At 51.3% G+C, this 27,093-nt stretch overlaps 1 protein-coding gene across 2 annotated transcripts in view; it reads left to right on the forward strand.

The window, feature by feature from the left end:
- LOC146196234 (unconventional myosin-XVIIIa-like) overlaps positions 1 to 27,093 on the forward strand; it is a 199,476-nt gene that overhangs the window by 161,327 nt on the left and 11,056 nt on the right. For both annotated transcript variants that reach the window (XM_084598128.1, XM_084598129.1), the window contains exons 21-26: positions 5,347 to 5,466; positions 14,520 to 14,643; positions 19,012 to 19,139; positions 19,821 to 20,195; positions 21,041 to 21,253; positions 24,471 to 24,722. In XM_084598128.1, coding sequence (XP_084454254.1) covers positions 5,347 to 5,466; positions 14,520 to 14,643; positions 19,012 to 19,139; positions 19,821 to 20,195; positions 21,041 to 21,253; positions 24,471 to 24,722 — 1,212 coding nt within the window. The remainder of the gene's footprint in view (positions 1 to 5,346; positions 5,467 to 14,519; positions 14,644 to 19,011; positions 19,140 to 19,820; positions 20,196 to 21,040; positions 21,254 to 24,470; positions 24,723 to 27,093) is intronic.

The raw sequence follows: 27,093 nt of genomic DNA on the forward strand, positions 1-27,093 counted from the left end.
CGTTTAATTTACCGCTCAATAACCCAGCTTTAATTTAGATCACCATTGTTGAATCGTTTAAGTGAAAGTATGTGCTGCGATGCTTCGTATTCGTATAGCTTGAACGGCCAAGTGTATTGTTAAAGTGTATTTCGATGGAAGCGCGCTCGCCATACTCGATCTGAGTCACGTACGAGCCTTAATAGGCCGACGCTTATTGCTCATTAATTGCATCGCACTGCATGCCTGTCCTGCGGTAATCGTCTGTTTGAAGCCACTGTTGTTAACACTGATACACTCGGGGGCAAAGAAATTTGCTAAAACTTTTGGAATTCTCTTCACCCAGAGCAGCAGGAATTGCCACGGGAGCAGCCATGGAAGAACCTAGACCATTGCCGAATAGAATACAAAAAATAGCAACCATTGCCTATGCACGATATATCACATGTTTTGATTCTTTCTGATCTCTCGGTCGGCGTGGAGCTATTTATCGCCGCCGCCGCCCGGACCAGCAAACGGTGGTGAACTTATTTGATGCCGTTGACCGATCGTCGGTCTCATCCAAATTCGTCACAGTATACATGTGGATTGATTACAGTGCCAGCTTAAGTCAATGAAGATCTAGTGTAAAAGAACATGGTGTAATCCCAAGCAACATCAACAACAGCTAGGTGGAATTAAAGCAAACACGACGGAAACCAGCACCGTGGAACTGTAACTATTTAAACACAAGATTTCCGAACCATTAAAAATTGCAAAGGTAACTTCGATTATAACAGCACAGTTAACGACTGCAAGTATTAAATGAGCCTGCCAACCGCAAAAGCACGCTAATGCGGTTTCCGACGGAATATTTCCAGCCACATGCTAATTTGCATCTAATATTGACCAGTAGGTGAAATAGACAAGACAATGTTGACTAAAGTGTATGCCAATGCATCTGGCGGGACATGGTAACAGAACTAACAGTATTGTCCAGCATATGCCATATAATAGCCAACGTCAGTGGAGTAGTGGCTAACGCTGTTCGATATAGCCATCCTTATGAAAGGGCAATGCCAATACCGTTGATATGTAAGGTATGCCAGTGTATATCTGACATTGGCGGGCCATTGTAACAGAGCTGACATTATTGTCCAGCATATGTCGAATATTGGCCAACATCAGCGGACTGCTGGCTAATGCTGTCCGTTATAGCCATCCTTATCTCATGGCAGTGCCAACACCGGTGATACGCCGGACATCCAGGCCCATCGTTGCCATCCTTGTATAATGGTACCACCGATATTGTGAGGGCATCGGATATGACGGGCCAATGTTGTTATCATTATAAATAGGTACGAACAATATTGGTTACCAATGGAATCCTCAGGGCCAGTGTTGGACGTGTTATAGAATGGCACAACCAATACCAGCCATAAGATGGCAGCGCTGGGCCTACATAGGGCTGATCTCTGCCAACTCACTGACAATATTGGCCCGGGCTGTTGTGCTGCCTGGGACGACGGTGGACCCGCGCAGACCTGCGACCCGTATGAAAATCGACAGCGGCGAGTGGCGGGAAGGCACTCTTTATACGGAAACGGAAACCCGGCGGGGCAGAGAGGAGGAGGGGACGGTGTCTCGGGCTCAGGGCACGGAAATAGCGCGCCCCCCGCGGCCAGGGTTCCCTTACACCGGGAGCTGGGCCGGCCTCCCTCTCCGTCTCTCTGGGACCGGGGCCAAGAGGGGGCCTCTTGTGGGCCCTGGGCCCATACTGTTCTCTGTGTAAGCGCTTTCTTGTGCTCGGGCAGCCTCTTCCCTTCTCTCCTCCTTCCTCGGCGGCGAGCGGGCCTATTGCGCGCTGCCACCCTCCGCGCGTTAGACGAACGAGACTTCTTGACGTTGGATGGACGGACGGCCTTGCGCTGCCGAGCCGTGTCGTCCCTGCCGCTTTCTCTTTTCTTGATTTTTAATTCGTCGGCGCCCCCTCCGCTCTCGAGTCGCTAGTGTGCTTGCTTTACCGCAGTCTCCTTCCTTTATTGTTTTTTTTTTCTTTTGGTTACGCCTCTAACCCGCGCTCACTTTCAACTTTGTTTCGTCCCGGGCCCCTTCCTCCCACCTCCGGGCTCGGCGCTGCCTCGGCGCTTTCTTCGCTGAACCGCGCCGGCTCGGGCGAGGACGTCACCTGTCTCGCCGCCGCACTCGGCCGAGTGAGGTCCCCGCTCGGTGACTCTTGCGGCCACCGGCGCCCTCGGGCCGCACCATCGCCTTTGCTCTCCTTCCGCGGTTCCCCTTTCTCCGTCTCGGGCGTGTGGTTCGAGCGTCTAGTCGGCGGCGTTTGAAACCTACACTCCTCGGCCGGCGGGGCCTGTTCCGAGTTCGCGCGGCGTGTTGTGACTGGCGCGCCCGGCCTCATCGCGGGCTGTTTGACCAGCGCGCCTACGATCCCGACGACCTGAGGATACACCGGCGACTTTGGCTCGGCGTGTTGTTGCGCGGACAGCGACGTAAGGGAGCAGGAAAACGGCCTCCGACACTCCGCGGAAACCGGTGATATCTTTACCGCTCAAACGCTTGCAAACAGTGCTTTGGAGATCGCTTTTGACAGCTAACGCGAAATCACCCGGTTACTTTTGCCTTTTGCTAGCTTATTACGCTTTTTGGTGCTACCGTTGTCGTACCGTAGTAAAACAAAAAACGCTTTGGTTGAATAGCGCCCCTAACTTTTCCTTAGGCCACGAGGGAGGCGGTACGATGTTTATGTCCAGGATTGCAAAATAAGCTTTCATAGTTTGCATCGTCCAAAGTTCTCGCACGCACACCCACCGTAAACCGTCTTATCCGATTCGCTCCGCGCCTGTCGAGTGCAACTTGGCGTGCCTGCCTGCTTTCCAAGAACAGCCGCAGTTTCCCCGTTCCTGAGAAACGACGACGACAACGACCTTCCCTTGACGAACGACCGCGAGCACCACTCCACTCGCGCTATTCTGGACATGCGCGACAAAGGATTTGCGTCCGCCGACGACAGCTCTTGAGCGTTTCTGCAGAGCGAGCGCTGTTTGGACAGCCGGCAACGAGGTCAGGATGCCGTTTACAGTTCCGTACACTCTGAAGCCCGTCACGGCTCCCACCAGAACGCTGTCCAAAGGCAGCAGCGTGAGTAGCGACGACGGCCTCCAGTCTCCACGTGCCGCGTGGAGCAGGACCTCAAGCCTGGAGGAAAACAACAGGGCGACCCAACGGAGCGAGCAACCCCCATCCTCGCCCAGAGGCGGCCGCGACGGGAATGAAGGTAGCGGCGCCTGGACCGGAGCCAGTACTCCTGGCGGCGAATCTGGCGACAGCGCGCCCTTGCAGCGTATTGCCGCAAAAGGCAAACTGCAGGCGTCGTCTTCGTTCCAGAGTGAGGAGGGTGGCACTACGCAATCCCAGAATAGCGGCTCCTCGGAAGGGGAGAAGCGCGCAGACGACACCGGGGGCTCCGACCCCAAGGACGTGGAGAAGGAGCGCCACTACAACTCGTTCATGGAGGCACGGCTCAAGCTTGGCCAGACCAGGACCGTGGCCGAGCCGCTGCTCAGGCTCAAGGCTCGCCAGCAGGAGCCCCCGCCGCCGCAGATCATGCGCCGGGGCTCGACGCCCATATTTTCGCAGGCCATGCTCCGCAGGCCCTCGGAGAGGCGGCTGTCCGGCGTCAAAGCCAAGGTCGCGTCCGGCGGGTCGCCGTCCGAAATAGACGGCGTGACGTCCGCCGATGACGTCAGCGGCGAAACGGCGGCGACGCCTGGTGCCACCAGGAAGACCTCGTCGCCCACCAAGAGTCCGCGGAGTTCGCCCTCCAAGACGACAAGCATGAGCATCGCGAGCACCACGGTGGTGACGACGCTCGGCGACCTCAGCCGCCGGGACTCGGCGACGCCGGCCGCCAAGCCTTCCGCTCCTGTGACTACGTTGAGGATTACCAGGAAGCCTTCGCTCAATTCGGCGTCGACTTCTTCGGCTGCGAAGAAAACCGAAACTTCAGACAGCTCCGCTCAGTCAGACTCTGCCACGAAACAACTACCGTCACCCGCGGCTAATGACGTTAAGAAGCCAGTGGTTGCCGAGAACAAGGCGTCCGAGCTCAGAAAAGCGTCGTCGCCTCCAAAGAAAGCCACATCCACGGTGCCGGTTCGTCGAAAGTCTCAGCCTCTCCGCATCCGGACGTCCGTGACCGTGGAGGAGTCCGGAACCGCTGATCCCAAGCCAACAGCCACTGAAGCGGAACAGCAGCTACCTCCGAAGGCGGTCGCCACTACCGGCGCTGCTCCTCTTTCTGGCAGCGTGTTCAAAGTTGGCGAGAAATCTGGAAACGCGGAAAAGCCATGCAATGCAACCAGTTCTCTGCCCTCTGGCAACGAAGCGAAGGCCTCTTCGCTGGACGCGAATGGTGCCGGAGTGCCTGTTAGCAAGACGAAGACGTCTTCTCCTGACACGAACAGTGCCCTTCCGCATGTTAACCATGTGGATGCCTCTCTACCGGACCGAAAGGATACGACTGACACCGTCCATACTACCGTCACGATGAAGCTGAAGGAATCCCATGACGGCATCTCGAAACGAAACGGTCTTCAGCAAAATTCAACTTCAGAGCAGTCGGATGGTGCTGTTAAGAACACCGACGTATCTCGCGAGAAAACTGCGACTTTTCCGAAGGACCAAAATGAGTCGAAAACCGAGAAGCAGGACATTGTTCCTGCAAGCAACAAGTCTCCCGAGCAGCGGGAGTCCACCGTCGCCGTTGAGGAGAAGAAACGAGAGGAAAAGATGCAGACTGTGGACATACGCGACCTTCGCATCCTTCTGCGCACGCCTTCGCCTCTTCCGCCGAAATCCTCGTCTCCGACTTCTCGCGGTTCTTCCTCAACGACGCCGACGATAACGCGTCTGGACGGCGGCTCCCGCAAGGGCTCGTTCTCATCGCTGGCCAGCCGCAACGGTTCCTGCGACGGACCCGAGGACGTCTCCGAGGCATCCACGAGTGGCGTGAGTTCCCTCAGCGGTGCGGGTTTCCGGCGCGACTCGCTCGCGTCGTCGCGGCCCAGTAGCCTGAGCTGGGACTCGGACGCCGCGCTCTCGTCAACGGCTACGTCCACCCCGTCGGACGCGGTGGGCGGCCTGTCCCTGCGCTCGCGCTCCGTGTCGGTCGAGAGCGCGGCTGACACCGAGGAGGCGTGTCCGCGCGGCTGGTCTTCGCACGTCCACTCGCGGCTCTCCGCGGGCAGTCACGGTGCGCGTCGCGCTAGGCAACAGCAGCCACCACCGCTGCGCCACAACACCACCACGTGGGCCACGAGCCCCGGCAAACCGTGGTGGTCCACCACAAGGATGAGTCCTCGGTCGCAGGTCAACGACCTCTGGGCAGACCTGGGCCAGGAGCAGGCGGCCTCGGCGCTGGCGGCCGAGATGCTCGAGGCGGAGACTGCTGAGCGGCTGCGGCTCGACAAGGAAGTGCGCGAGCTACAGGTGAGTGTCCTCTCCTTACATCTGTCACGATGATTGCCCGCGATTGTCGCCATTGTTTATGTCCGGTTGAGGCCTAATAAGAGATGTCGGACAGTACTGGTGCTTATGCAGGCTCTTGGAAGTATTAGCTGCGCGCCTGGGGAACGGGTACTCGGCTCTGAAAACCTAACAAAAACTGCTAATTTCCCTGTGGCGTAGCTGCTCTACGTAAAAAGGGCTTCCTTTCATGTAAAGTATTGTTGAAGGGATTGCCCACACGTTTCCTCTAGCCGTCTTAGTGCATTTTTAATGTGTTTTATAATGCACAACGCCAATTTTTTTTTTAATCTCAGAGATAAAAAAGCACAACGTAAGGGCACTCGTGGTGCTACTTGATCTTCGCTAGCCTTATATCGCGCCACCACACCGGCGTGGCGCAGTGGTTACGGCGCTCGACTACTGTTCCCAAGGACGCGGGATCGAATCCCGGCCTCGGCGGCCGCTTTTCGATGGAGGCGAAAAGCAAGGTGCCCGTGAGCTGTGCGATGTCAGTGCACGTTAAAAAACCCCAGGTGGTCGAAGTTTCCGGAGTCCTCCACTACGGCGTCTCTCATAGCCTGAGTCGCTTTGGGACGTTAAACCCCACAAACCAACCAACCAACAAGTGTGAATGGAGTCGATTAATCGCCTCGCGCTTCGTTGGCTTTTATTCTGTGAATGACACCTAACTGGACGGCTAAAGGAGAAACCTGGTTGCGACAAAAACACGGTAGTCTGCGACTCTGTAATATAACTCTACGGACGGAGCTTCACTATACGAAAGGGAAGGAAGCTGGTCCAACTGCATTTGCGCGAGCAGTTCATTCTTTCTGTGCATGCCTTGAGGGTTGCTGTCGCTTTCGATGATGTGCCGTTTTTGTTTAGATTTTTTCTTATGGCGTTGTGCATGCTGTGCCGCAATGGTGTGTGTATTACGTGTAGGTGCGTTTATCTACTGCGCGAACCACGTCATGAACACAAGGATGGTGTTTGCGTGGCTCCCGTGCGATGCTGACATCGACCTACCTTCGGCAACAGTGAGGGAACATTAGTATAGGCGGTTAGTTTTACGTTATCATTCGTCTTAAACTCTCACGACGATTGCCTTATACCTTTGACACTTAAGCGGCAGTTATATTCGACTCAGCCAAGCGCATACGCATTCTTTTCTGATCTCCGAAATGTAGCATTACTCTTGAAATAAACGGCCTGCAGGCTGCACACATTTTGTTTAATTGCGGAGCCTACACAGCGGATAAGTCAAGGACATCCTATTGCACGCAGCGTGGCTTTATATTAAAAACAAAAAAAAGCGTCCTGCGAGCGACCACTTAGTTCGCGGCGGGCTGCTTTCCCACAATAAGGATGTATGTGCGGCGAAGCCAGCTTTGGGGTTCGCTAGCTTATACTCATTGAGAGTTTTTTCGGGAACCGCCGTCTGTTGTTTTTGTTGCAGGGCGTTACAAAACGTTGCAACAGCGCGGCTAAAAATAGTCACTAAGAACTGACGGCAGGGCTGCTCCTCCGTGATAGTGAGGGCGTAAATTGTGGGTGTATTCTATTCAGCTTATATGCGTTCTTATCAGTGTGGCGTATTTGCAGCGAGCTGCTTGGTGGTGCACTCCACGCTGTGCCCAATAGTTTTACACACTCTTGCTCAAATTTTTGGACGGTACGGCGTTCAGATGGGGTGGGGGGGGGGGGGGGAGTATTTGAGGGGAGAGGGTTGCTGTTGTCGTGACGCTGGGGCTAAGTCGACCCGGCCTTCACTTGGTAGCGTGCAGAGACTCGGGGTTGAAGAAGGACTGAATCTTCGAAGTTGGTAAAATATGTACAAGCAGGTTTAATGGCACTTTGAGAAAACTTATTTACATGATTATTTACACGAAAAAGAAGGGTACATCAGCAAAATGGCAAGCGTTAAGAGTTCATAGCGAGAAGCTTCTGGATGAGCCGTTTACCCAGGGCTCAGAGCGACATTTCGTGCTCTGCAGCGTCCTTAAAACCCCCTATGTCCAGCCCCTCTCTGAAGATGCTGACCAACCAAATCCAGGGCACGCCCCTCAGATATCGGCATCCAATCGAACACTTCACTGCACTGATGGTCTGAAGCACTGACTGGCCCGGCATTGTTTCGTTGAGCCTGGTCACTTGTTGGCGGGAAAAGCTTGGGAACTGCCAGGAGGTACATTTCTATTCTTCAGCCAAGAATCGATAGGCTGGTTCCGGCAAGTGGATTTACTTCTCAGAAACCCAAGTGCACGTGCGCGCCGCATACGCTCCCAGCATTGTCCGTTTTCGACAATTGCAAATATTTCCTGCATTCCCGGGAAATCATCTAATGACCGTATGCGTCATGCTCCTTTCTTGTCCTGCACGTCAGCGGACGTGTCACTCTGTCGTCTCCTTTGGACAGTAGGCATTCCTCACTGGACGATAAGGCTTCTCGACGGGAAGGGTGAACAATTGAACGAAAGCACTTCCGGCAATTTCCCGCAGGGGTACATTTCTTTGTGTTTTTCTAGTCGTTCTCTTGACAGGGTCAATTTGGCATTTGCAGGGTGTCCACGAAGCAAAACAGGCTTACAAAACAGGATTCCTGGAAACAGGCTCACTTAGAGCCATTGTACCAACACCACATATCCACAGCACTTATCCATGCCCACAGGCGAACAATAGAGCGCGCAAGTGCGGATGATGCACGGTCGTAACACTGTCTTTACTGCTCCCTTAGCACACTACAGAGGACCAGGATGGATGGTTATAGGGAGGAGAGGTGGAGGGGTGGTCCTTGCTCGCCCTCTTAACATCAGGCGAGCTTCACAAACAACGAAGGCAGCACTGCTTGGCCAATTTGTAACCCTGGTGGACTACTGAAATGTTTCACGCGCGCGCGCTACGGTGAACTTTAGGGAGGCCCACTTTTTGGCCTTGCGCTTCGCGACGGCACAGCGTCAAAGCGCGTGATCCTCACTAGGAAAGCGTGACTGCGAAGTTGAAGGTACTGGATGCGAACGCGTGTTTGAGTGGCATCTGTCTTGGCTTGTATCATGGCAACTCGACTCTTGTACCCTGCCACAATTCGCTAGTGAATCCTCAGAGAGCTCATACTCTCATTCCAAGAGAACCTCGTAGTCCAGCGGTACCCTTCCGAATAACTTTCGATGATGTCTCCTCTACTAATGACATGCACAAAACAAAAATGCGCTGGCAACCATAAGATGGTTGCTTCGAAACCGTGCTGCCTTCTGGTGCTGTAGCACTCTATCCACTACTAATGACAGGCGAAACGATAGCGATACAGTAGACCATGCGATGCGGGAGACGCAGGGTGCAAGTAAATTTAGTACGGCCCTCGCGTTTCGTTGCTTCCACCGCGAGAACAACTCCCAGAGCTTCGCACACTCACCGGTTCTTCTACGTGGCTGGGGCGTGTTTATTCGTTCAGCGAGCACCCACGCACCAAGGAGAGGCGACGAAAAGTATACCTCAGCGCATGACATCTATTCGCCAAGTCGCAGGGACGTTATTCATGGCCATTTATCAAAATAAAACAAAACAAAAACCCGAACAGCGTGCCCTGCTTCGCAGTTTCTCGTCTCCCGCAGTGCAGAATATCACAGCGGCATCACGCAGGGTTTCTAGGCGACCGCGCAGCAGTGCCTGTAGCAGATGTGCGACGAACTGTGTTGTCGCGGCCTCTGCGTAAGCCACTCGGCGCTCTCGTTTGGCCCGGGAATGCGGCCAGCCTCCTGGGCTCGCTCGAGTTCAGGGTCCTGTAATTAATTTGGCTCGACGTCTGCCGCGTTGGCTGAGTTATGCTTCTTCTCTGCCGTGTACCTCGCTTGCCCGGCCTGGCGTTTCAAATTTAGACGGCTATTATTCAGGGTTTTTCAGGCCGAGTAGGCCGGTGCGGAATGCGGCCCATTCGTCGTCTCCCCGTTTCAAAGGTGACACCGAGCAATGGAGCCCCCCGTCCTTCCGGTATAGTGGTGGCCGTTCTGGAGTCGGCGCTATTCTCGTATTTAGCTGAGGCCGTTTTCATGCGCTTTTCTCTCGTGCTGCGGTAGCGGAGTGCACGGAGCTCTCCCGGTGTTCACTTTCTCCACGAGGCTTCGAAAGTTGGTTTCGAGTGTAGAATATAATTATTGTTTATTTGCAGTCTTGTACGAACTATTAAGGCCGGCCCGCTTTAAGCGTTCGCTTGTCGTCGCGAGAGGGCAGTCGGTTAATTATGCAAACATATCAAAAACGAAATAAGGACAAGTAAATTAAGCTACTTTATACAGCCGTCTTTGAGGACATCGTTATACATTGTCACAGAGAAAAAAAAATATCAAAGTTCATCTGCATATGACAGACATCAAGCGTTGCAGATGCAGAGCCGATGCAAAATGGCTTCGTTATTGGCAAGTAATTTCGTTAACTCTCATATAATAAGGTTCCAAGGCAACCGTTGTGTACTGGCCTCGATGTGCCGCCATTGTTATACCCGCCTCGAGTGCTGGGCACTATAAGACGCGTGTAAGCAAAGTAAAAGGAAGCGAAAGAAGCAAGTAAAATATTTCTCGTATAAATAACAATGCATGCGCAGGGATATCTAGCAACTTCTTGTCTCGATGGTTCCTCATCATCGCCATCACCCTTGCTTCTGTTGATACCACGCCCCCTGGAGGACAGATGCCTGTCCCGTATCCCTTCAGCTGAGCCTGTCCCGTGCGGAGTGCGGTCACCCTGCGAATTTCCTAATCACGTATATCCACTTGGTCCGCTGACAAGCCCTGCACACCGTTTGCAAGTTTCTTGTTACTCTTTTATATGGGAACATTCGCCGCAAAGATGTGTACGTACGCAAACACAATCCAGGCTCGTGTGATGTCCTACCCTGACGGCCCGTATGCAGAACTACATTTCTGCTACCTCACACGGGCTCTCCCCGCCGCGGTGGCACAGTGTTTTAAGGCCCTCGAGAGCCGAACTCAAGTTTGCGGTATCGAGTCCCGGCCGCGGCGGCTTCCTTTCGATGGAGGCGAAAAGCAAGGTACCCGTGTGCTGTGCGATGTCAGTGCACCTTAAAGAACCCCAGGTGGTCGAAATTTTCGGAGCCCTCCACTACGGCGTCTCTCATACTCTGAGTTGCTTTCAGACGTTAAACCCGATAAACCAAACTAAACCAGTCACACGCGCCCGTTTTTAGGCGCCGCTACGGCAGCATGCAGTGTATAAAAAGAAAGGCAGCGCAACTGGATGTGAATGCAGTTCCTAGCCCCGTTCGTACAGAGTGTACCTGGAAGCATTGTCTACCTTCACTCTGCTGGTTCATCGGGAACCGTTGTACCGTTGTCGTGTCTAGCCGACCGATCAATACCACCAATCAATGCTAGCTGTGCTACTTAATCCAGTGCTCAACCATTTAGGCTGTAGACTGTAGTGAAGGATATCAATGACGTACTTGATTTGCATCACTATAAAAAGGTGATTGGAAAAACTAGGCCTTTAGGACACAATATAATTTTAGCAATTTTAATGGCTTATAAATTGTAAAATTATTCTGGGATCAAATACGCAGGCGTACACAACAAATCAAAAGTAATGTTCGAAGCTGCGGCATCATTTGCTTATGTAACATTTAGAAATGTTGGACTTTTTTGCCGTTACGATTACGTTTTGCTCGCATTTATCATTCCCCGGACTTCCTGAATTTCCGCCAGCTGACAGTTTTATCCTTCCGTGACAAATATTTTATGCAACATTCCGCTCCTGCAGCTGTGTTAGCCAATAACGGATTTCTGTGAGCAGGAGTGAAATGTTTGTTTATTTGTTTCTTTGTTTGCTTGTAGGGTTTAACGTCCCAAAGCGACTCAGGCTATGAGAGATGCCGTAGAGGACGACTCCGGAAATTTAGACCACCTGGGGTTCTTTAACGGGCACTGACATCGCACAGCGCACGGGCGCCTTGCTTTTCGCCTCCATTGAAAAGCGGCCGCCGTGGCCGGGATTCGATCCCGCGTCCCTGGGAACAGTAATCGAGTGCCTTAGCCACTGCGCCATCCGGCGGGGTGGAGTGAAATGTAATTAAAAATTTGAGCTTTCTGTTGATACGTCGGGCGCCACAGGGGGAAGCATGGATAATGTGGTGTTTGCATTGAATGATGCGCCAAAATAACCCACCTCCTTGCTGAGGTTGCGATGCGCCACGCGCGGTCTCCGCGAGCAGTGTAGCTTCAGCCCCGTTTTAGTGCGTGCCGCGTTCAGGGCCCGACCCTGCTCTGCATATATGCAGGTAGAGCGAATGCGTATCATTCGCCCTTGGCTCGCAGTGCACGTTTGTATCTTCGGCGAACCTCGCTCTTCGCTTCGTTAAACTCTGCGCGTGGCGCCAGCCGCCGTGCGTCATCTCCGCCCCCCTTTTCTCTGGTTACACGCGGGCGGAGGAGACAGGCTTCTCTACGTGCTTTGAGCTTGTCGCGGTGGTGTACCCTCTCCGGTCTCTCTGCTGCCTTACCGTGCTACAAAACGCTCTGCTATGACTCCGTCGCCGGTTTGGCGCCGGGACCGCGGCCAGCTGGCCTGCGGGCCGAATTCCACATCGCGCTGCGGATGCCAGATCCCTGCCCGACGCTCCGCTTTAATTAAGTTTCGGCGCGCGCGAGAGAGAGAGAGAAGGGGGGGGGGGGGGGGGGGGACGAGCTCGTGCATTTCTGTCGTCGCCCTGTCAGGGGTGCGATAGCAGGCGGCCACCTCTGAGTGACACCTGTGGCAGCGAGGTGCCGGATGTGGGTGCCAGTAGAACAAACACTGGAACAACTAAGGCGTTTAGGTGGGGCAGCGAGTGGGGCGTCCAAATGCACGGCATATGCGCAGACACGCCCGCTGCTTCTCTTACCATCCGAACCACTTTCGTGCTCGGCACCTTAACGCGCAGTCGTCACGACTGCTTCACCCCTGCTTCCGTAACAAGCGCTCTTCTAAGCTAGACCCCTTCAGCTGATGACAGCTCAAGATGTGCCTCCTAGGTGCGTGCCCTCTTTTTCTTGCTTTCGTCGCTTTCGGGCCCACTTGGGTTTTCGTCGCGGCATCTAGCGAACTTCATCTCTGAGACAGGCTAGGGACGAAGCCTGTTGTGTCTACGCCAGGCTCGCAGTGTTTTCGAAGGAAAACATGCTCGGTCCGGGACCTGCTACTCTTCAGCTGCAGAGGACTAAGATAATTCCCGCCGCAGGCTCGCATCCTGCCTGCAGCGCGCGCGCGCGCGCGCGCGCGCGTGTGTGTGTGTGTGTGTGTGTGTGTGTGTGTGTGTGTGTGTGTGTGTGTGTGTGTGTGTGTGTGTGTGTGTGTGTGTGTGTGTGTGTGTGTGTGTGTGTGTGTGTGTGTGTGTGTGTGTGTGTGTGTGTGTGTGTGTGTGTGTGTGTGTGTGTGTGTGTGTGTGTGCGCGCGCGCGCGCGCGCGTGTGTACACGTCAAAAAATGCTTCATACAGCTTCTTGCTTAAGTTTTATTTTTAAGACGTTTCGGCAAGAGCCCTGCCTTTCTCAATGCAGGGCTCCTGCCGAAACGTCATCTTAAAAATTAAAGCTTAAGCAAGAAGCTGTATGAAGCATTTTTTGACGTGTGCATTCATCTAGCGCTCTTGGGTATCACGATGCATGGCGGAACCCGATCGAGTGTTCTCTTTCTACCATCCATGTTCTTGGTCGTTACTACCTCCCCCCGGTTTTCCACAGCCTCGCTTCACAACTTCAGTGCTGTCGTGCGCTCTCTAGCAAGGTGTACAAGTTGCGCGAAATATCTGTGCGCGTGCTTCCTTCGGCTTCCTTCAGGTCACCGCACCCTATGTGGAAGCGGTGTTCCAGCGTCCCTTCCGTCCTCCTCTTTCCTTCCTCCCTCCCGGCCTTGGCGACAGGCTGCCCGCACAGTGACTACAAGCTGGCACACGGCGACACCGATGATTGCCTCCCACGCACGCCGGCGTTCGGTTCGCGCCACTATTTTCTGCTCCTCCGCCGGTGGCGTAACGACACCGGCCTGTCTCGGCGCTGCTGGGGCATTTTTAGCCTTTGTTCCCTCCCGCCTTGCTTCGCTTACTTAACTGCACCCGCCTTTGTTTTGCTAGCCTGTCTTTGCTGTGCCTCTTGGCACTCGGTGCTACAGCACAGCCGCTGCTGCCTACTCCGTGCTTTTTCCGCTCGCCCATTTCGCATAGTGCCGCCGTTGTTCTTGCGTCCAGCGATCTTTGTTCTCCTGACAAGATGGCCACCCACTCGCTTCGGGATACAATGTTTTGCATCCAGGCCCGAAGGTACGCAAATATAGCGCACCGAGAAAGTCGCGAGAAAAGCATTGTAGGTCGCCCAATCTCAGAAGATGCACTTTCGACGCTGCCGTTTATTTCACGCAAACTTTTATGGCGATTTCACGGGTAACCTTCCGCGATACTCCGCCAAATGGCGAACCGGGTAACACTCGATCCGCTCTCCCCGAAAAGGGTTCCCACCGAGCATGCAAGTAAAGCAGAGGGCGTTAACCCAAGCCTGTGCCACTGATGATGATGTAGGGAGAGCAATTTGCAACTCATGATAAGTGAGATGGCCTGACTAAGGCGTAAAAGCATATGTTGGCCTCTCGTTTCTTTTTTTTTGTTTTTTTTTTGTTTGTTTAGGGAAACTTTTGCTGCCGTTGTAAAAGCCGTCGTTTGTTAATGAAAAGGTATGACCGGAACAATTGTTTTTCTCTTCGTTATCACGCCTGCAGGCTATTTCCGAAATCCGGCCTAGACTTGTCTGCGGCCGAGAAAAATCTCAGCTGGAAATTAACAGGACTGTGGCGCTCTGCGTAAGCAGTTTAGTGGAAAATATGGCTCTCTTGTTTTCAAGTGATGGTCTCGGGATGGAGCGCGTATAGGGAACCTGCTATCCCTTCTCATGTTACCTATTAGACGAACCCGTGCCCCTATCTTCCTCGAGCGCAGAAGGTGTTTCCTCGGTGCAAGTTACCCGATGCCTAATTAATTCGTCGGGCTTTCCCGCTCTCTGGCAGGCGCGCTGTTCGCAGCTGCAGCAGCAGAAGGACCGCATGGAGATGGAGGCAATGGAGACCCGCATGCTCCGCTCGGCCGACCTCAATGGCGACGTCTCGGACGAGGACGACGCCTCAGCCGCCGGTGAGTTGGCCGTTTCTCTCGTTTGTCGTCGCCGCCAGTGGTCACGATCCCCGTGGTCGGAGGCGGCATTGTTTCCGAGTCGACGCGCGTCCACAAATTAGATCCAGGCGGAAAATTGGTCTTACGATTTGGTAGATCATGTGCGAAGGACGGAGCACGCGGAGGACGCGCGATACATTCTGTCCCTTCGTGTCTCTCCCGCACGTATACTATATTTTGCGCTATCCTACCATAGCTACGTTAACCCACTTCTGTATGTGCCTGTACTGGCTACAGCATGAATAAGTAAATAATAGCAGTTCGCACCGAAGCTTGTTGGTTGACTTTATGGGAGCTAAACTGAGAACCTGGTTACTGAATTGCTCAAAAAGTGAACGGTGCTGGCGTGGCACTTGACATTAGAGAGATTTAGCACACCGTGATCCGCCACCGCGCGTTCCATTGCTCATGCCCAGATCACTTTGATGCCGATAGATGGCGCCACATACTTGACGTCGGCACATTGACCTGCCGCATCGGAACCAATCAGCTTGTGCACCCCGCCCACAAGCGGTAGAGGGTCACAGTGGCGGATCGCGGATCACGGTATGCTAAATCTCTCTATTGAGCGTAATCCGCGCCGATTCGTACACAAGCTGGCCTTTCATGGCGATCTGCGCATGCACAGGGCGCACGCGGTGGCGGTGGCGTCGCCGGTACGCAAAAGCAACCTGCTCACAGCACGTTCGCGCATTCTCACAATCAATGGCTGTGTAGTACATTTGTCGGGAATACATTGCTTCAACTTGTTCACGAGTGCCCTGAGGGGTGATATCAGGCGTCGTTAGGTGTGCCAACCGCTTTACGCCAGAGCCGGGTGTCCGAGGCAAGAAGCGCCTCGGCGACAGTGTTTGGCACCGTCATCCTCTGGCCAGCAACCGCGCTCCGATGAGCGACCGCCAATTGACGAGGTGTTGCGTCGCCCATGGCCACTGCCAAGTGCGCGCTGCCGTCTCCGCGGGAGGTCTGGTTCGCGTCGCCCAAGCTCTCTGCCACGCTCTCTTCGCGCCCGCCTTGTTCCGAAATTCTTCGGCCTTGTCAGTGCCAAAGCACAACAGTCGAGCTTGGCCTCTGCTGTTGTCGTGGGGTCTGATTTATAGTCGCGCATCGTTTATTTATACTTGCGGATGGTCGTGCCGAGGCGTTTGCCGTCTCTTGTCGCCCTGAACATTGCCGGCCGTGGTGCGTCGGGTGTCATGGCAGTGATGGCCTGATTTACGATGCAGATTTGTGTGGCGGGAGTGCGCCGTTGTCCCACACGTTTCGGCAGATTTACGAGGTTGCCTGGCGCATGCCCAGGACCGGTGACGCTCGCGGTGTCAGGTGTGGCTGCTTATTAGTAGGCACGGACGGAGTCTGATCATTAGAAGTTTAGATTTTTAAGGCGAAAGCCGTTGTTTCCTCTTGAGTGGCGCGTCATCAGGGCGTCGACGTGCTGCCTACCGCTCGGAGCGTCATCATGAGCGTATCCTCAGTAATCATTGATAAGAAAAACAAGCGCGCAGTGTCCACGCTAGGACTCGAACCACCATATCCTTCCGTGAGCCGCCTGAACGCGCTAACTACTGCTGCTCTGCGCCAGCGGCCAACTTCATGCGAACGTCTCTATAATTCTTGTTTAGCGTAAAGACGCTGGAGGGCGCTAAGGGAAAAGGGAAAATAGGAATGATAATAAAAGTAAATAACTAAGTAAAATGAAATAAATAAAAAGCAGATAATAAAATTAAAAATACAAAAAAAAACAAATAAAATAGAAACTAAAAGAAGAGAAAACTAAAATAAGAAAACAAGAACTGGTAAAGAATATAAACTTGTAAATGTAGTAAAAGCAAAAAAATGCAGAGCAAGCTCATAACGGATGTATTCCGCTTGTAAGGAGACAATGTGCGCCCCTACAATCCGCTGTCCCTGGGTGCACTTATCTCAGTTCTGCGATTCATTGAATTTCGCTCTCAAATTATAGAGGTATAGACAGCAAACTTTGGTGGGCTTTTCCTTCATGTTAATGATGTGTAAAACATTTATATATATATGGATCACCACGCGGTTTCTGCCTACCACCGCTGAATAATTTTAAATTGAATTTTCTTTCCTCGCCAGTTTCGGTTTCAGCAGCCAAAAGTTGGCTGTGACGTCACAATCATGTCTAGGTCACGCGCGGCATGAAAAATAGCGATGTAATCGCCGACTCATCACATTTTTCAACTCGCGTCCTAGAGGCAGGCAGGCTTTAGTGTTCTGGTGAATTAAAGCAACACAGGGACGATTATATTGCTCTTTTATTCATCGCTACTGACCTCGACTTAACGTTAACGACACAGCCATCGCTCAGCTGTTGAAACCGAAACTGGTGAAAAAAGAAATTTGATTATAAATTATTCAGTGGCCGTAGGCTAATATCACGAGATGATCAGCTTACAGTAAAGTCATGCACATCATTACAGAAGATAAAACACGAACCTAAAAATGAAGTCTCTATACTCTATACTCCTTTAAGGTTACAAACTTTGTTAAATTCATGCACCTTCTTAGCGGTGTAGTTTTTGTCAACGTTTGTAAAGTTATCATATGTGTACTTCGCACCTCATACTTGATTAGTGATTACACTAGTTTACACTGTGTCTATCCTTTGTCATTGAGACCAGATTGTACCATGATCAAAATGCCAGATTTTGCTGCTTTTCACGGCCACCCGGATCTGGATCTTGGCGTTGCCTTGACTCGCACTGTATTTATTCAGGTCAAAACACCCGCCAGATGGGTAGCTTCACATTTAAAAAGGCCGTATTAATCAGTGAACAAAAAGCAACGCGCTGAGTTCGCTGCACAATGTACCGCGCGTAGCGCGACCGCCAAAACTACCACGCCCCCTTCCGCGGAAGTGCTTATGCGCTTGTTATCAATGCATGCCCAGTTTCGCGAAGGCGGTCGCATTAACCTCCGTAGTCGCGCTGCGCGCCATATGCTAAAGCATCCTTGGCTCATTTTGTTCGCACAATGAATTCAAGGCTTTTCGAAAATGTCTGGTTGGAAAACAAGCTTTGCGGTGAGGCTGTTTATAGTCCTCATTTAATGTTTAGTTCAGCTGTTGTGGCATCCCATGACATCGAAAAGAGTAACTATTGCGCAATCTTGCGCAAAACGAGAGCAACGCGTGAAGACTGAGGGAGGGGAAACGAGCAGCGCGCGTGCTTGAGTCGCGCCCTAAACTTGTGGTGCGATGTTCTCTATCAGGCAGGGAAGCCCGGTGCAGCGCAGGGAAGCGCACTTGCTGCTCCGCGATTTATCCGAGCGTATTCCAAAACCAGCTGTAACCAGTATTTCACTTTGCGCGACCGCATAATAAACGGTATGGCTTTACATTTTGTCCTATGGGAGGCAAACCGGTGGCCAGCAAAAACCGCGTTATAACCGGTATTGCAATATAAGCGGTTACATATAATATGGTCTCCATTGTATAAGGAAGCAAAGCTTCAAAACAAGATTGTGCGATGCGTTAAATTATTCTAGTTCTTCTCCACTATGCACATATAATCACTGTGTGTTTGGCGATTGATGTCCTTAGTTGCATATGTGCTTAAATCCCAACGCAATTAGTGATGCATTCACCTTTCCCAATCCACAGTTACCACTTGGGCAGTTCTTTTCATGCATTGGATGCATACCGTTTCTATGTGCATAGGTGTGTTACATGTCATGCCCAGTTTCAAAATTGATTTTCGTTCTAATTGAAACATCAAGTTAAACTGTTGTGGGACACTGTCAAGAACAGATGAGCACTATATAGCACTCGTACCAAGGCGGCTTGGGGGCAATCACAAGATACCCGGCCGCTTGGCGATCGCCTTATGTCCTGCACTGGACATTGCTGTCCGACATAATAAGGACATGGTAGGGGGGTGCGTTTAGGAATATCCTAGTAGAGAGCTTTGAAGAAAGCATTTTGTTGCAGGCTCCGCACAACCTGTTAGGAATATTCGTGGAGGCACTGGGAGCCTTGCTGGCCGCCACTGCCTGCAATTGTTGCTCACCTAGGAGTGGATTCTTCTACACTCTGCGTACCCATTTATGGTTTTTGTGGAGAGAGGAGACTCGGTGGGTTAAGATCCCCTGGGAAGATAGCGTAATACGTTTTGAATAAGACTGCTTATGTAAGTTCAATGTCCTTTGCTATAAATATATACTAGACATGCTGTCGACAAAGCTAGGAAGCAGCTGGAAGCCGACATAAGTGCTCAGCATGCCAATAGGTACTGGTAAAAATGTAATCTCTGCTGCCTTCGTGCCAAGGCAAAGTGTGCACCTAATTCCGGCTCCTTCCTCTTCTAGGCTCCATCTACAAGCAGAAGTACGAGCGGGCGCTGCGTGAGGCCGAGATGGCCAAGCGCCAACTCAACCAGCAGCATGAGGATGACCTGGAGAAGCAGATGATGGCCAGGAAGTCCACTGAGAAGAGGGTGAGAAAGATCTCTGTTACTTACGGCATGCATTACACCTGATAATTTCAAGCTTTGGATTGCATTTGAGCAGGTAACCTTCTGCTTGTGCATTACGGCAGGACATTAATTTTGACAGTTCACTGTGTACAAGTAGCCTGTGTGGGCCTTTTCTGTAAGCGGTCATTCAGAATTGCTGATGAAAAATGCGCCATTTGTCCCTCTGTTCATTTGTATATGTTGGTATGCTGTAAGCATGATGCGCAAACTTTAACCTCTTCCACCTTTGTATACCTATTATCATCATTGTTTGCCAGTGTTCTGAAGATCGCACACTAAGTTTCAAATGCATCCTGGAATAAAGTTGTTTGTATATATAATGTCGCTTGACAGTATGTGTAATATGTAGGTGTTACATTGATGCTAAATATGACCAGTGAAGCAGCAACAGGTGTACTGCTTGAAACCACTGCTTTATGGTCTGAGTGGATTGTTATCCTTTTGAATTTGACCTATAAAGTTCACTTGCAGGTCTTGCATAGGTGGAGCGTGCAAGGAAAGCTAAGCCATCTTCATTCGCTAGCCTGGGCACGCTTCTTTATCTGTGAGAAAACGTCTCTGATGTAACACTTTCATTCAGCTGTGTACGTGATTACAGCAAGGGGTCGAAACAAGCTCTAACCATGGCTTTGATCTTTGCAGCTGAGTGAGGCCCTGGCTGACTTGGACGAAGGGCGCCAGGCAGTGAACCAGTGGAAGCGCAAGGCTCAGAAGCTCAGTGCGGAGCTGCAGGACCTGAAGCTGCTTGTCGAGGAGCACATGGCACGCAATGCTGAGCTGGAGAAGAAGCAGCGCAAGTTCGACAGTGAGCTGGGCCAGGCATCGGAGGGGCTCAAGCAGGAGCGGCAGCAGCGCGAGAAGCTTCAGCGCGACAAGGACCTGCTGTGCGCCGAGAAGCAGGCACTGGAGCAGCAGCTGATGTGCTGCCGCGCAGAGCTGGATGCTCAGCACGACCGCGTCAACTGCCTGCGCCGTGAGCTGGACGAGCTCAGCTTCAGCACGCACGCGGAGGAAGAGGTGTGCTCACTTTACCCATGTTCATCTCAGCCGTAGAGTGGACGGATTACGCATATCCTTGTTGAGTGGCTGGGAAGTACAGAGCCATGCCCATGTTTTCGAGTGTGAATAGTATCGCTGGTCAATTAGTGAACAGAATTTATAGCTTCGCGCAGCATCTGCTTTGGAGAAATGCAGTAAGGATCAAATGCTTGAAACATGGATATCGCTTGCTTGATTGAATGGTTAGGTCGAGTGATTGAACTGCACAAGCAGTTCAATACTATAATGACAGGAGGCTGTGGACGAAAGTCATGGCTCCCGATATGTATTGTTAGTGTTCTTGGTTGCTTTGACAGTTTTCATGTTCTTCAAAGATGAAATGAGTCGATATTTTTCTTCTTGAGAATCTTTTATGTATTTGCAGTTTCGAATCTTCACTGCCAAAAAGTATATTTGTTATACAGTTCAAGAAAAAAGCCCGTGCACCTTTGCTGCAAGAACGAGTGATGGATTCAATAATAATTACCTGGGAAAAGGTGCAAGAACCAAGTACGAACACAATTGTGACCTGACGCATAACGCTAATAACGAAGGCACACGCACGCTCCGTCCTGGCTGGTGCCAAAATTTGTAAGCACCGTTCGTGTGCTGCCACCTGCCATCATCCAGGTTAAGCGCGAGAGTGGTACAACCTTTCGGCCTTGTTTGTTACATCTCGCAGAAATGTAAGATTGGGCTATCATCACATGTAGTGCCACTATTTATTGGTTTCTCAGTTCTGGCACTGCCCTGATCATACCCGCCGATTGCTCTCTTGCTTCTGGGAAGCATGTTGAATGGGATCATGGCCTATTATTTAACAGGTGGCGAAGCTGAAGCGCGCCAAGCAGGAGCTTGAGCGCAAGAGCCGTGACCAGGAGGAGGAGTTGGAGGACCTGGCGGCCCAGGTGGCCATGCTGGAGCAGTCCAAGCTGCGGCTTGAGATGGCACTCGAGAAGGCCCGCCAGGAGCACCGCCGAGAGCTGTCGCAGCGTGACGAGGAGGCCGACGAGGCACGCGCTGCTGCCGCCAAGAAGGTGGGCCACCCTGACATGTCGAGCTCCTACTTTTCAGCAGCCTTGAGGCATAGGCCGGTCTCTTAACGGCAGATCTAAAGAAACAGTGAAGCATGTTTCTCCAGGCAGGCTGTTACGTTTCTGGGTAACAAAAGCAGTATAAGTACATCTGTGGTACATCTCAGTGAGAAGGGGTTTTTGAATGGATGGCTTGAAGGAAAAGATGCAAAGTGGGTGTGGTGTGGGAGTGTAAAATAGAATTAGAATTAGTGTCTCAAAACGGTGGATTTGTTGATAAAATATTCACATTTTAAAGATTGCCCAAAGCTATTAGTAAACACTGACTACCAGTTACTACGCTGCCACTGTAGGGCTGAGATTCAGCAGTAGTTATTGTATAGTTACAACATCATCATATACATAGTAAGTATGCTTACTGCAGCACTACAGCCCTATGGCACGCTATACAAGCACTTCAATGGCAGGGACGAAAATGTCTTTAACATATTTGCTGCACAGCTGTGCTAAACCTAATCCTGTTTGAATATTCGATCAGTTGGATGTTGTTGAATAGTCAAGATTCAATTTGATCGGAAAGTTTGGTTTTCAAAATTACCGAATATCTGTCTGAAGTGAATAAAGTTTGCAGAATGCTTTGTTCACATGGTTTTGGTTTAACGATATACCACCTCTGGAACAGCATCGCGGCACGCGTCCATCCAACACTACAACTCCACACACACTGCTGCGTGCCCACATGCCCGTGCATGTGCAGGGACCGGTCTTTGCATGCATGTAGCATCAGGTCAGATGCAAGCACGGTGTCCAGATATGTAGCAGCGAGGTGTTGGTGCCCACGTTACATGCACCACACACGCATCATAACTGGCACAGAGATGTGTGCTAGGCTCTCTTCGCTTCTGTGAGATGACTCTGGACTGGCTGGAGCTGCCACTGCAGCGCCTCTCTGCATGAAATTAGCTAATCAAGCGTGATGGCGAGCAAGAGAGGGATCTAACATGAGGTGCGTGTAGATGAGTGCCAGCTCAGTTTCTGCAGCCTAGCATGTAGGGGCGTCTCAAAGCGGCTGAGGTTATGATCATAGCCTAAGTCGCTTTGACATGCGCTCCACTCCACTGAAGCCAAGAAGAATTCAATACCTGGCAGCAGCAGGTCTCCCACCAAACAGCCCATCCTCATATATTGCTTGGACGCAGGGGCCCATCGCCACTTCTTCTTTGGCCTACTATTTCTCATTTTTTCACAGCCCCCTTTTTACTTTCCTAACTCCCTTTATGCCTTCAGGCAACAAATAACATTATTAAAAAGAAGGCATGTATGAGAAAGTCCACCCCTATCTGACTTGAGGCTTGAAAACTCCTTAGCAATTTTTCAACTGAAACGGCTGGTGCCATGACACCTTATCGCGATGCTAAGATGGCCAAATATATGGCGCTATGTGCAATGCCTGCATCGTGTGGAAAAGCGCGTGATGTGCCTTATTGTGGAGTGTATAACAGCCAAGCTGAAAATGGAGGGAGATAAGAGAGAGACTCATGGTTACAGTGTTAGGTAGCTGCAAAGTGTTCGAAACAGCATGGAAAGCAAACGCCAGGGTAAAAATACGAAAATTGCCACTGCTGTGGGGTACCATGGCAAAGATGAGACAAACAACTGGAAAAGAAGATGAAATTAAATTAAGTTGGTTTATAGGAAATGAAAGACGCAGTATCTGTTACACTTGTTTTGTGGACACCTGAACCATGCCTTAAGAAAAGGGAGGAAGGTGGGAGTGAAAGTGGACAGAGAAAGAAAGAAAAGTGGTAGGGGAGGGCTACGGAGTAATTGCGACCACCTGGGGATGTTTAACCTGCACTGACATCGCGCAGCATATGGATGCCTTTCCGTTGCACCTCCATCGAAACGCAGCCGCCGGCAGTCGTGTTCGAACCCAGTTACCCCATAACAGTGGTCTGGCATCTTAACCACTGCGCCACCATGGTGGGAGAAGACTAGACCAGTGCCACTTTCAAGTAGAACCTACATAAGCTGGTTTCATACTTTCAGTTTTCAGCTCGCTTCACTCGTAGGGCATTAAATGGTCTGTCTGTTTGTAGTTATTTAATGCAATTATTCTCTGTGGACGACTGTTTTAACATTTGCAAATTTTTATGTAATCGTATATGTTTGGACACCTCTAGCCTGCTCATATATTGTTTTCAAGTGTGCTTTTATGAAGAAAAGTTTTTTGGTCCCTTTTAATTCGTATTAAAAAGGGGTCTGCGGCAATATTGAAATGAAAGGTACAATTAAATGTTCAGAGTCCACTACGGCATCTCTCACAACCGGAGTCGCTTTTAGATCGTCAAACCCCGCAAACCAAACCAAACCGAACAATGCTAGAAATTCTTTTCTAGCATTCCTAGTAATACTTTTCATATTACTATTGGCTGGCTTCCCTGAAATGACATCCCCCTCCCCTCATCTTTCATTCTGTGTCTTTCCAGTCTGCTCCCAACTATTTACTGTACATTACCTTTAACTGCATTACAGGGAAGAGTCTTTCTTCTTTTTTTTTTTTGCCTATTCTGCCTTTCTGACCCCATTTCAGAATTACTCAGAGAGGAAGTCTCTTGCCAGCCTTGCAGGTGTCTCAGTCCACCTTTTTCGCAAAATGTGGTGCCCTCTGGGAGGGGTTGAAAATTCATCTGCTAGGGGTTGAAAGTGTGCTTGGGAGACACAGCCGCCTGCAAAGTGGCCATGTGTGAACTTGACAGTTACTGCCATCTGTCGCATACAGCTGTCACTTATATGAACTGCGCATGGCCTCCACAATCAGCTACGGCTGCGCCGATTAAAAAAGGCCTTGTGAAAAAGGCGGATTCATCCATCTCTTTCATCACCTTTTTTCATTCTTTTCGTGTCAATGCCTAGGTTCCTCTGCGGACGCAGGGATCCTAATCCGATGTCTGTCGGGCATCTCAAGCCATTTAACTGAGGGCAACTGATCGCAGGCATCAGAGGCAAAGTGTGGCATCTCTACTCACACGAGTCCACTTTTGTGTTGTTGAGGATTTAATGCTACATAACGGGGCACAGCGTAGAACAGCAACACACAAGGCAGCACCGTGAGATGTAGCGGCTGACCATAGTGGAGAGATGCATACAGGCCCGAATGCTAAACCACGATTGTGTGCTTTCATCATTCTTATCGGCCCGGTCGTGTTTCTCTCTGCAGCTGCGCAATATGGAGGCCCTGCTGGAGTCTGAGCAGGAGGAGCGCCAGGGTCTGCAGCGACAGCGCCAGGAGCTGGAACGGCGCCTGGCCGAGCTTAGTGAGAGGCCGCCGCCCCGTGACCCCCAGGTGGAGCGGCGCTTGCGCCGTGACCTGCGCCGCACTCGCGCTCTCCTCCAGGATTCCCAGGTTATGCTCGACTCAGCCCGCAATGGACAGGCAGCACGGTCCATGCTGCGCCAGCTCAAGAACCAGGTGGGGCGGCCAGCTTTTCCTTCTTCCTTTCTTGCCAACGAACATTCGCTAGGTTCCGAGGCATGCGGGCACTGTTTTTTTGTTTTTACGCGGTAGCGCTAAAGTCCCTGTTCTCCAGAAAGCCTGTCATTGGCATTGTTGGCATCAGCGTTGAGCGAAAAATCACAAGCATGGCACTTGCATGTGATAGCTGGCAGCTGACATGGCTGCGCAATGATTGGACGCAGGGTTGCCTGACATTACTTTCGGCAAGAGCTGCCAACTCAGGCCTCCTCTTTTATAGGAGAGGGGGATATCATAATCAGCCTGCCAGGGCCCTCGCATTCTGAGTTGAATGCGTGACCCCTAGGCTACGCAAGGCACATTTGTACGGCTTGGTTAAAGCTAGGATTTATATATGGGGTGGTAGCCTATGCTATTGGGTCTATGCCCATGCTATTAAGGTGGAGCTAAAGTGTCCCCCATAATTATTTATGTGCCTTGATGGCCCACAAATTATGTGCTTCTCCTCAGAGCGTTGTCAATGATTGAGTTATTGAGGGTGTGGGCCCATTACGGTGCAGGCAACATGCACGGAAACCTATGAGCTGGTGTTTGGTGCATAAAGATTGCAAAGGATCTGTGGGTTTAGCAGCATATACAGTACAACCTCGATAATTCGAACTCGGTTAATTCGAAATCCCGGATAATTCGAAGGTTTTCTGCGGTCCCATATTTTCCAATGTAAATTTGGCCGGATAATTCGAACGGGCGGCTTGCGCCAGCCCGGTTAATTCGAAAATTTGGACTGCTATGCGGCAATGCCTGATCCATGTTTCGCCGCAAACCCGGCGAAACGACGGCCCTACGGAGCCGCGAGGCAAAGCCACATAGTAATGGTGATGATTTATAGGCGAAGCGCCCCAGCCGGAGCACTCTCTGCACAAAAATCGGTCCACAGTGCACCTCGCACACCGCCGAAACACGCGCCTGCAAAGGAGAAGACATGCTTCACTGCAACACGGCGGGCATACCGGTTTTTATCACGTGACCTCGCCCCCACTCCATCCCTTGGTGTGGTTCGCCCACTCTTCCCCCGTGCCTCCGATGCTGCAAGTACGCCACCACCACCGCCACGCCGGTCTCGCCTGCGCCATTTCTTTGTGTTGTGCGCTGTGGTTAGGGGTCGGTTACTGTGCCGTTTTTTTGGGCGGGACTGTGCAGAAGTGCTAGCTTTGTGACCGTAGCAGTGCAGAAATGCCAAAGTACAAGACTTTAACGCTGCAGCAGAAGTTCTGCTTGATCCAGGAAGCAGGCAAGAGCGCTTGTTCGAAGACCGAGTTGGCCAAAAGGCATGGCGTGCCCCTCTCGACGTTATCCACAATATTGAGCAACAAGTCAAAAATACTAGAGGCTTACGGCAAGACCTATTCTTCGAAGCGGTCACGAGTGCGGGCTCCCACGTATCAAGATGTGGAAGCTGCTCTGCTTCGCTGGCTGCAGAAAGCAAACGCTGCCCACCTTCCCGTCAATGGAACGCTACTGCGGGAGAAGGCCAATGACCTAGCTCTACAACTGGCTACTCTGACTTGGAGAGTGAGATCACTGCTGGTACGAACATGCGCGATGACAGCGACGATAGCGACGACGACACCGACGAGCCTCCCCGAGCACCTGCTTTTGGTGAAGTTATCGGATCGCTGAACGTTATCCGCAGTTTTGTTGAGTGCCGCGGTGGAAGTTCAGAGATGCTTCGTCTATTTGACCAACTCGAGAGCATGACCTTAGGAGCCGCAGACTACCGGACGCGGCAAACCAGCATCTCTGATTACTTTCAGTAGTAATTCAAAATATGCCGAATAAAGGTAACACGTTCCTGCAACGAATTTTTTTTGCCTAAGTCTTATTTCTTGGTGTGTTCGGTTAATTCGAAAACCCGCTTAATTCGAAGATTTCTCGTGGTCCGATGACTTCGAATTAACGAGGTTGTACTAAAGTCACTGTGCAGCAAAACTTTACTGTATCTTAACGATGTAGCCACCAAGAGGCCTCCTGAAGATTCTGGTAGTACTTGGTTGCTTAATGTATTGGTAAATTTTGAAAATGAAGCTGTGTGATGACAAAGGGATAGCAACCACTCCCTAAATTTGTGCATCCTTTTGCAGCAGAGATCATTTAATAATAATGATATTATTGCCTTTATTTTTCATCCAAACTGATGAAGGAAGGTTGGGAGAGAAAAAGCTGGAAAGGCAGCTTGACTGTTTCATGCTGTGTGCTGCAAAAGGTTAAGAGTCCACTGTACCATTAATTCCAGTGATGCGGCAGGTGCTAAATGGGCGGTACCTGTGTGTTGAATGCTTTTGTTTGGTTTGTCTTCTTAGGGCTTACA

This window comes from Amblyomma maculatum, chromosome 3, assembly GCF_055883805.1.
Source record: "Amblyomma maculatum isolate TAMU_Amacu chromosome 3, ASM5588380v1, whole genome shotgun sequence".
Lineage (NCBI taxonomy): Eukaryota > Metazoa > Arthropoda > Arachnida > Ixodida > Ixodidae > Amblyomma > Amblyomma maculatum.